The 10,600-nt window shown below is 63.3% G+C and overlaps 1 protein-coding gene across 1 annotated transcript; it reads right to left on the bottom strand.

Annotated features, from left to right (window-relative positions):
• Positions 1-308: 308 nt before the first annotated feature.
• CABP7 (calcium binding protein 7) lies at positions 309-9,115 on the bottom strand. Its single transcript, XM_054593978.1, has 5 exons — positions 9,007-9,115; positions 1,978-2,121; positions 1,125-1,237; positions 669-822; positions 309-436 (listed from the first exon to the last, which is right to left on the bottom strand). The coding sequence occupies exons 1-5, from the start codon at positions 9,113-9,115 to the stop codon at positions 309-311; spliced, it is 648 nt and encodes a 215-aa protein (XP_054449953.1).
• Between the last annotated feature and the right edge of the window lie 1,485 nt (positions 9,116-10,600).

Below are 10,600 nucleotides of genomic sequence, written 5' to 3'. Positions count from 1 at the left end.
ATTCCTCCTTAATTTCCCAGGAGCCCCTGGACAATGGGAAGAGTTAGTGCTACATACAGGGCAGGGGTGGGGCAGGGGCAGGGTACAGGCGGGGCTGGGAGCCATCCTCAGAGCCACTGTCAGGCCCTCCACAGCTGGGCCATGGCTCCATGCAAGGGCGGGTGGGGTGGGGTCGCTGGACCTCCAGGCCCCGAAATGCACACAGTGGTGGTGGCCCAGGGTGCAGCTGAAGGAGAGGCCTGCAGGCGGTGGTGGGTGTGGAGGGGCCCCATGCGCCGTGTGCACCGGATGAGGTACCCAGGCGGCGCCTATTTCATGCCGCTGCGCAGCACTTGGTTGGCCGCGATGAGCATGACGCTGATGATGAAGGCGATGGCAAAGGCGCAGATCAGACTCTTGCGCACGCACGTCTGGCGGATCTGCTGGTTGGAGCAGGCTGTGGCCGCCCGCCGGGGAGCACCAGAGAGAGACAGAAAGGGACAGTGGAACGATGGAATCAGGGGCTGCCTGCACTTCTGCACATGGGTTTGTCCCAAGGGGTGCACAGGGATGTGAGGCTTGGGGGGCAGGTGAGGAAGCCCCAGCCCCCCCCATGCCAACCCTTGGTTCCTCCCCTGCTCAAGCAGTTGGCCCACTCGGGGGGTAGATCCCAGGGGTCAGTCACTCACTCTCCACGTCCACGGGGCACTCCTCAGCTGTGCCCAGGTGGCTCTCCTCCTCTGTCATGATAATGTTCTCGATGTCCTTCATGGACAGGTGCTCACAGAAGGTGTCGTAGAGCAGCCGCTTCAGCTCATCCACAGTCAGCTTCTGCATGTCACACTTGGGTGGGAGGAGACACAGTGTTTGGGCCACCACTACCACCACAGTCCCCACCCAGTGCCTGTAGCCACTTGAGCCAGAGACTGGCCTTCAGATTCTGCAGGGCTGGAAACCACTCGTTCCATTTGTCAAGTCCTTGACCTGCTTCCCCCGGGAGCCCATGACCCTATGGGAGACGAGACGTCCGGTGGACAGAAGACTGGAGTGGTCCCCCCTTTCCAGAGTAGGCCCGGCCATTCCCTGGTCCCGGTACCGCCCTCCATGGTGTGCGCAGCCCTGGGTCCCCACCAGCCATGGCTTACCTTCCAAAAGACAGTGTCAAAGTCAGTGCCGTGGAACCTCTCTGGGATCCCTGAGGTGGAGAGCTTGGGTCCCAGGAGGGTCACAAACTCCTCAAAGTCCACTTGGCCATCACCTAGCGTAGACACAGGTCCAGTCAGCAGGGTCAGCCTGCAACTGTCTGACCTCAGGCAGGTCCCCTCCTTTTCTAAGCCCTGTCGCGCTCAGGGGCACCTAAGTTTTAGGGGCTGATGCTAAACCCAAGCGTAGTGAGGCTCCACTGACAGGGTGGAGGTGGAGGGCAGCAGCTGGGCCCGGGGCACGAGGGAGAGCCTCGTGGTTCACTCAGCCCTTCCCGGCTTCCGGGAGCCCTGCTGCTGTCCCGGCATGGGGGTGGGGTCCGACACCCACCTGACTGCGTGGAGCTCAGGGGCGGGGACAGCCTGCCTGGGGCCACCACCTGCTCTCTGAGTAAAGGGGAGGCAGGGCACAGGGGCATGAGAGAAGGGCGCTGGCATTACTGGTCCTTAGGACTTTTTCCATAATAAAATGCCAGGTGGCAAATACAACTAAATTATTTTCCATTTTGAATGGTGAGACCTGTGGTACTTAGTATCTCCTTCTTTCTACTTTCCTGTACTTTAAATTTTTTTCAGAATAGAGCCCAAGATGGGCAGTCTGACCACTGGGTGTGGCTGGGGCCGTCACACTCTGGCCTCAATTCTCCAGATTCTTCAGGCTGAGAAATGGCGCCAGGCCTGGCTGTAAACGGAGGGGGTTGGGGGTGGCTGGTAGTGCAGGGAGTGAGGGTCCCCGGTGGCTCTGGCCCCAGCCCCCCAGGGAAGCGTAAGGACACGGGCAGGGGGCAGCGCTCACCGTCCATGTCCAGTCGCTGGATGATAACTTCCAGCTCTACTTCGTTGGGCATGTAGCCCAGGGAGCGCATGGCTGTGCCCAGCTCCTGCTTGGAGATGAAGCCATTGCCGTCACGGTCAAAGACTTTGAAGGCCTCTCGGATTTCTGTGGGGGGAGCAGAGCAGGTTGAGACTTTACTCTTGTTCCCGACACTCTAGTTCCCAGACCAGCAGGATCCCCAAACCTGCAGCCTGAGCCCAGCATCGAGAATCCACCAGAGCCTGCGGTTCTGGTCAGAGACTGCTGGCTGGTGGCCCAGAAGTGCGCAGTAGCGCTGCTCCCGGGAGCTCGGGGCAGCGCAAGCATCAGTGTGTGCCCGGACCCTCAGCAGGGATGCCACCATCCCCAGGGTCTCAGCCTCGGTGCGCCAGCCTCCCACAGCCTCTCCAGGCATACTCACAACGACCCCGTGTGGCCAGAGCCGTGGATCCCACTGATCAGGGGAGGAAACCAGGCAGCCGGTGGCTTCCCTGCGCACCTCACACGCCTTCCATCTTCACTCTCCCCCATCCCCATCCTGCACTTCCTCCCTGGCCCAGCGGCCCAGGCTCAGCTCCTTAACACTAGCCAGCACCCTAATGACAACCACATGGGGCAGCTGAGTGGGGCTCGCGCTCAGTGCAGACTGCCTGGGGAGCCCAAGGTTTGCGGGAAACGGAGGCCAGATGGAAGGGTCCCAGCCAGCCTAGGCCGACTCAGATGTGGAGGTTGCTCCCCCTACTCCGTTATACAGAGGGGGAGACAGGCCTGAGGGCCTGGAGGACTCGGGTGCAAGGCAGTGCAGTGAGCGGGGAGCCTGGGAATGAGCAACCCAATGAGTGACCTTGGGCGAGCCTCAGGCTCACCCATAGTAAAATGGGCGGTGACGGTGTCAGGACAACAAGGGTTTTGCCAAGGACGTCCAGGGGCTGTTGAGGGTCTTCACCACTCCCAGCTCTTCCTCTGTTTTTCTGCCTGCTCTCCTTTCACTGTTACTCAGCCCAAGAAGGATCCTGAGGAGCATTTTCCTCCGGGGGAGAGTCAATCTCAATCCACTCACGCCCTTGCTGCTCCAGCTCCCTGGAGCCTCCTTGCTCAGCTCACCTGCCAGTCACCTGGCCTTTGTTTAAGCCGCGTCCCTGGGTGGAATGTCAGCGGGCAGAGGCGACCTCAGGGGGGGGTGTGTGTGTGTGTGTGTGCGTGCGCACGTATGAGTGTGCTGTGCACACAGGCATACTTGGGGCAGGGACAAATGAGATACCTTCACGCTGCAGAGCTGAAAAATGAGACCCAGAGAGGCTAAGTGGGCAGCCCAGGGTCAGTGTGGTGTCAGGGCTATTTCTAGTGAGGGCAGGACTTAAGCTGGCCTGAGCCTGGCCTTAGAGGTCTGTGAACCCCTGAAACTGATTGTGTGATTCTGCATCTTGGGGTCATTCCCTGATCCTGCTGGTCCCACTATAGCCCAGAGAGGGGGGCCGTGTGTTCCAGGCTACCCAGCAAGGTAGTTTGGATGGAGGCCCAAACTTCATCAAGTTCTTCCTGCCAAGTGTCTGCACCCAGGGCCTGGAGTTTGGACTAGCTGACGTGCAGACCAGACAGAAACAGTGAGCACAGACCCTCTGACTGTGAACCTGTCCCTTACCCGTCCCAGGCAGGACCCGACAGTCTTCAGGACAGCAGCCGGGGTGGCAGGTGTGTGCCAGGCCCAGGGGTTTCTGTAAAGCCCAGAGTCTGGGAAGTTCAGGAGGTTTCCTGAGCCACCGAGGAGTGGTGAGCTCCCTGTCCGCAGAGGCATGTGAGCAGAGGCCTCACAGTTACGGAGGCTGCTGAGTGGCTTCCAGCCGCTTGGGAGTCTCTGCTAGAGATGAGTGCCCTGGCCATGCAACCAGGCACACTCTCTGTTCCCCGCTGCCCGACACTCACATTCAGGTCTCTGGCTGGCACAGCTGCCTTCCTGGCCCAGGCCCAGGCTCTGCCCCCTTGGGTGTCCTGAACTCCAGCCCTAGGGGCCCTCTCAGTCCTGCGGGCACCGGGACTGCTCCAGCACCAAGCTTTCCAACAGGCGGCCCCTGTTGCCGGAATCCTCTTCCCTCCCCATGGCGCACTCGGATGCACCCGGCTCCGGACGCATCGGCCCTGCCTCCCTGCCTCGTGGCCGACTCTGGCCTGCTCTGGGCCCCCACAGAACCCGTTCTTCCCCCACCCTTGCATGACCACACTGTATTGTGAACTACAGGTGCCACAAGAGCAGGGACAGAGTATGTTCACAGCTGTGTCCCCGTTACCTGGAACAGCGTCTGTCATTCAGGCACAAACATTTGCTGTAAATGGTTAACCGATTTGGGGAACCCCCAACCCCGATCTGAGGCACACAAAGAAAGGAGCTGAGCAGAAGCTGTTGCATCTCGGTGTGAGGTCGTCAGTCAGAGATCTCAGGGTGAGGTGGCAAAACCCTGAAACCCTGGTGGGCCTGCCATGGGCGCTGGCCCTCTCCCCTGCAATGAGCTGGGGTCCAGGCTGTCCTCCCCACAACCCCCGGCAGGGGCCAGGTGTGGCTCCCAGAGCCCAGGGCTGCTTCAGTTGGAGGCCCTGACCCTCTTCTGGAAGCCCTGAGGAAGTGCCCTGGGCTGGACAGGAGACTGGAGGTCAGGAGAATCATGGAGAACGGGGGCAGGTGACAGGCCTGGAGGCAGCCGGCGGGCCCCACAGCCGTTTATCAAGCAGGACCAACTTCCTAAGACCACTAGATAAACCCAAAGACTGCCACCTCTGTGTCCCTGTGTCCCTTCCGCCACCCCTCCCTGGCACACCCCAGCTCACACCTCAGGTTTGCTTCCCTACCTTTGCCCATGTCAAGAGCCCTGCCCCAGCCCCAGCTGACTCCCGAGGCCAAGTTCAGGGACCACCTTCTCAGCCAGAGTCAACTCTAAGTCACACAGACTCATCTCTCCTACGTCCTGGCTGGGTGGCCTCGCTGGTGTTTGCTCACCTGCACAATGGGGCTGCGGGGATGACTAAATATGAAAATCAAGCGTGTAAGTGCTTGCTGGTGCCGGGCTTGGCTCAGAACAAGACACTGCAAATCAGAACATCAGACAGCAGTGCCGGAAGGAGAGGGCGGACTGCGTGAGCTCTGGACGCCAGACCCTTCCTGTTGGCTGGTGCCAGGACCTGGGGGCCTGGGCTTGAAGTTGAGCTCAGTGGCTCAGCAGCTGACTGACCTGGGCAAGGCAGTTCCCTCTCTGAGCCTCAAGTGCTTCATCTGTGAAATGGGAACGTGACTCTTACTCCATCGTGGAGGCCTGGACCTGCTGGGGACTCCCAAGTGTCAGGGGGGTGTCACAACTTCCCTGTTGGTGCTGCTGCCATCAGCGTATCCCAGCTGGGTGCATTTCCCCGAAAGCCTTGCTCTGTCCCTGCAGCGTGAGGCGGAGGAAGCCTGCTCTGCTCCATCTTGGCATGGGGACTCTTGGCCCGGGAAAGGGCTGGCAGGGCCTCTGGGTTTCCAGGCCCACACTGTCCTGCACCTACTGCCTCTTGCCTGACATCCCTAATCCCCTCCTCTGGGCCTGTGAAGCTGTTGGAGCCTGAGTCCCCAACAGGCTCCAAGGGACACCCGCACTCTGTCAGAGAGTTGGAGTGCAGAGGGGGCACATGGGCTGGAGGTCACTGCGGGGGTGGGGCCGTGTCTGTCCTCTGCAGTGACTGGCACTCTCCGAGACGTTGGCCCTGCGCCCCATCACTTAAGCCGCCCTGAGTTTCTGGCCTGCGCAGAGGCAGCCGCTGGGCTTGCAGGAAAGAGGGGCAGGAACAGGGAGGGCTCTCCTGCCCCCCATTCTCCAAATGCCCCTATTTGGCCACTCTCAATGCAGGCTCCGCTGTCCCAATGAGCAGGCCAAGTGCCAGCCTCAGAACCCTGCCCTGATGGCTGCCTGCCTGTTTCCCTCCTCCTCTGGCCAGAGGGGATGGAACTGCGGCTTGCAGGTGCCCCATTCTCACCCTCAGGTGCTCAACTCCCATGAGGCTGTGGGGCCGGGCTAGTGCTCCTGCAGGCCTGGGGCTCTCTGCTGTGTGTGAATGTCGGGGAGGAGTTGCAAGGAGGATCTTGCAGAGCCTCTCACGGGGGACAGGTGGTCCCAGGCCAGCTCTCCCCAGCCACATCTACTCTGCCAACCGTCGTCCATGGTGCCCCAGGCCCAGGGTCCCAGGTGCCTCCACCAGACAGACCTCCAAGGCCCCTTCCACCCAGCCCCTCCCCCAGCCTGCCTCTCTGGTCAGGCCCCTGCACACCCTGCATCCCTGCTTCTTGAGCCTTCACCGATCCCTCTATACTCCAGACTCCAGTCCCTGCAGGGTCCCTCCTTGGCCTTCCCCCTGCTGCGTCTGTCCAGCCCCCACTGCGTGTTGGTCCCCGCACCGAACACTTCCATCACACCCACTGTCGCCAGCAGCCCTGGGGAGGGGCAATGCCAGCCCCCTTTTACAGACGGAGAAACCAGGGCAAGAGAGGCAAGCGATGGCTTGATGTCCCTCACTGAGAAGGGGGTGCAAAGACGCGGAGCCGGTGCTGCCTGGCTGGGAAGCCCCAGTCCGAACCCTGGGCTCTCCACCTCCCTTTCCCGTCCTCCTCCCCCTTGGACTAACCGCCCCCTGGATTTCTGCAGCAGGCACGTACTGTCTGCAGCATTTCATCCCAAGCTGCCAGGCTCCCTCTTCTCGGCACATGTGGCTCTCCCACCGATGGGCAGCCTCCCAGGAAAGGGCCTGGGTGTTACCCAGACTGCCCTGGGGCAGAGCAGTAATGGAGCACTGGGGAGGTGGTGAAGCGGGCAGAGGGGGAATCTGTGCCAGGAATGGTCACCCTGTCCACACAGCCCAGTATCCAGGGATCACTGGGCCCTGCAGAACTTGGTCTCCTAGAAGGAGGGCTTTCAGGATGCCTGCAGCCAAGAAAGGGGTCTGTCACAGAGGCCGTCTTGCCCTCCTCTGTAGCTGCCCGTGGGTCAGGAGATGGGCTGGGGCCACCCAGGCTTCTGCTTGCTCCACACCCCTGCCTGCTAACACCAAGGAGGGCCTTGCCCTTCAGATGCCCCCTGTGCCAGGCCCCTCTGCTCCTCGGGGCCCAGCAGAAGAGGACGGAGCGAAACAGGGAGTGCATTTGGTGTGGCTGGTGACTAACGCTCCTGGGCTCCTGCCAGCGTGTCCTCCGGGCGGCCCAAGGGGAGGCTGCGGCCTCCTGCCCCTGCACTGCCCGCCCTGTGCCCCACTCACCCCCGCATCTTAGGCTCCTCTCGGCTGCTCCCCTTCAGGGCTGGGAGATTGGGAGAAGTGGGACCCCGTGAGCCCCGAAGCAGGGCTGCCAGCGTCATGGTGGGGTGCTGGGAGCAAGGGGAGAGACTGAGGTAGAACTGCCTGGGGTGTGGGGGGACAACGTGAACCCCTGCTTCAGAAGCCGGGAGGAAGGAGTGGATGAGAACCTGCAGAAGGGGGCGCCGGCAGGAGGCTTCGGGGGTCCAGAGCAGGAGGAGACCTCAGGGAAGAGACCGTCTATGCCCCATCCCCTGCCCTCTTGCCCCTCATCACACTCCCTCCTTGTCCCAGGCCCTGGGTGAGGCCCTGGTCCTTGGACTTCGGCCCAGACAGGGGAGAAATTTGGGTTTTGGGGTTCAAGACCAAAGACCCCACAGCAGCACCCATCCATCGATCCTGCCTACATCAGACACCAGAACCCATTTCCACGGCTCTCTTGGCCCCTGGGAGCTGTTGGGGGGACTTGGTGAGGAGCAGGTGGCTCATAGCATGTGGTGCAGTTGGGGGGATGGGAGCTGCCTGCTCCCTCTGGTCTCCCCCTAAGCCCAGTCTGACTGCCCCAAGACCTGCCCCGACCAGGGCCTGGGGATAACGCAGGTCCTCTCTCCACGCCTCCCTCTGTGCTCCCATCATCATGCCTGACTGCGCTGCTGTCTCAGCTGCAACCCTCCCCTAGGCTCTGATGAGCCCCGGATCTCAGGGACCCGGGGCCCAAGTAACCCAAATGAGGCCCAGCCTCTGGGTAATCTCAGCCCCTCCCCCAACACCGCACAAGGAGCCCCCCGGGCCAAGACGCCCATCAACCTGCCCCCCCACACACACCCTTCACGCCATATGGGGCCCCAGGAGGTCTGGGGTCAGGGGAAGCCTGAGCACCTGCCTCCATCCCAGTAAGGAAAGAGCTCCCAGGCCCCAGGGGTCTCACTGCTCCCGGGAAGCCTCCTTCCAGGGACCACAGCCCCTGCCCTCTGCTCCTGTCTCACCTAGATCACTGCCTAAAGTCCCCGTTGATGTCCAGGGACAGAGGGATAGGGGGATGTCTCTCTGCCTTTCCTTTTCCTTGGTTATCACGACCAAGCCGCTGAACCTGGCCACTTGTTGTCGCCACCACCTCCCGGGCCGCCTTCCCCGAGCTCTGGGCTGGGGGTCCCCGCAGGGCCGTGCGGAGGAAGCTAGGGCCGCAGGAGGGGCTAGGGGGCAGCCCCGCAGTCGGCAAGGAGGGCAGTCGCCCTCTCCCCTTCTCCAGCTGCCCGAGCAGATTGGATTTTAAAAGCTACACGAGTGGAATGTCAATGCGAGCGCAGAGCCGCGGGCTGGCGCCGCGGAGGGGACCAGGACGCGGGTGTTCCGGATGGGCTGGCGCTGGGGCGCAGCTCGGACCCCTACCCCAACCTGTCGCGTTGCTGCACCGTCACCGCGGACTGCACGGCCCCGTGACCCCGCTGCGGGACCCAGCAAGTTTCCGCAGCGCTGGGGACCACGCGGGCAGGGGTTGCGCCGCCCCTCCGCCTTGGGGACCCTTCACCGCGGCGCCCAGGGGTGCGAGCTGGTCTGGCCTCCATGCGCAGCAGCTCGCTGGAGCGCCCACCTGGCAGCAGGCACCTGCGGACAGCCCCGCGCCCCTCTGCGCCCCTAGCTCGCGCTTCACCTGGGCGCACAGGTAGGAGGGCCAACGGGCGGGGGTCCCGGTGGGGTACTTACCCTCCAGCTCATCCTCGGGGATGTCCACCGGACGCTGCTCCGACAGCAGGTTGGGCACGGTGTAGATGCCCCGGTACATCAACGCCGCCGTCACCGGGTGGAACGGCATTTTGGAGGCTCCGCGCCCGCCCGCCCGCCGCAAACTTTGAGGTCGGGGCTCATGGGCCGGCGGCGGCCCGGGGGGCGGCTGGAGCGGGCGGGGCGCGCAGCTGTGAAGGGCGGCCCGGCGGCGACAGCAGCGACGAGGCGAGGTGCCACCCGTCCGGGGGCCTAGCGCCCCCGCGCCCCAGGCCGCCGGTCCATGCCGCCCCCTCCCTCGTTGGGCTCCCGGCCGGGGCCCCTCAGGGGTGGTGGGGGCGGCGCCACTCGGGCCTCTCTGCTCGGGCCGCTGCGCCCTGCGCCCGCCGCGCCCGCTCCTCGGTGCCCCGCGCGCTCCGCGCTGCTCGCCACCCGCTCGTCCGCTGGCCCGCGCGGCCGCCCCAGCCCGCCGCTCCGGCTCTCGCCGCCTCCCCGGCTCGCTCGCTCGCTCGCTCGCTCTGTGCCGGGCTGGCTGCGCTCCCGCCTCCCCCGCCCGCCGCCTGCCCGCCCGCCCCCTCTGCGCTCCCCGCCCCCCCCCCCCGCCCGCCCCTTCCCGCCGCCGGCCCCTGAGGGGCCGCCCCAAGCCCGCGGGGAGTTCCTGGTCCCCTTGCCCCAGGTGCCCCTTGCTCCCCACCCCATCCGCAGCCACTTGCCCCCGACCTCAGCCACCGGGACCAACGTGGGGTGGGGCCCTTTCTTCTTGCCCCTTGTCCCGCCCCCACACACCTCGAACTAGGAGCAGGGACCGGAGGACCAGACACCCGGCAGCGAGGTGAGGTGGGTCCCAGGCATTTGGGTCCTCGAGGAGGGTCACACAGTATTGGTGCCAGGAGAGGTTCCAAGGTGGGGAAACTGAGGCTGAGACAGAAGGGCATTTACCAAGGTCATGAAGCAGGGGCGGCAGGCAGGAGCTGGTCAGGGTCTAGGTCAGGCTCCCCTGCCCTGTGGCTGAGACCTCTTGGGGACCTCTCTGTCCCCAGTGGAGCCTCAGTCCTTGCTCCTTCCCAAGCCCCCACCCCTTAGCCTGCAGAGGGGGAGCCAGGGTCTGTCTCCTGGCCCCCAGGGCAGCCAGGGACAGAGAGGTAGTGGCTGGGTGTCTGTAGTGACTGGCGTGAAGGCCAGTCTGTCAGTTCACATGGCTGCAGGTAGACCTAATGTGTGTGCAGGGTTCACCCAGGCCCCAGTGCATGTGTGCACATTGGGGTGAAGGGGCAGGTGTTCTTGGGAAGGGCATGTGTGTGTGTGTGTGTGTGTGTGTGTTGTGTATCTGTTATCCACGAGGCTGTGTACAAGTGTTCATAAGTCCACATGCAGATGGACGCGGGTCGAGTGTTTGGACATCTGCATGTGCCAAGATTGTGAGCTGGCAGGGGAGGACAGGGCAGGAGCTGGTTGGGAGAAGCCTGGGCGGGCAGGGGGCTGGGTGCAGACCTAGAGCTGGGAGTGACATGAGCGTGTGTACACAGATGTGAGCACATATTTATAGGGGAGGGGATGACCCTCTGGCCTTGTTGTG

Source organism: Pteronotus mesoamericanus, unplaced genomic scaffold (genome assembly GCF_021234165.1).
Source record: "Pteronotus mesoamericanus isolate MK-2021 breed Mesoamerican mustached bat unplaced genomic scaffold, CSHL_Meso_final scaffold_507, whole genome shotgun sequence".
NCBI classification, from domain to species: Eukaryota; Metazoa; Chordata; class Mammalia; order Chiroptera; family Mormoopidae; genus Pteronotus; species Pteronotus mesoamericanus.
The sequence above is the reverse complement of the archived record's forward strand: the minus strand, read 5'-3'. Positions and strand labels throughout refer to the sequence as shown.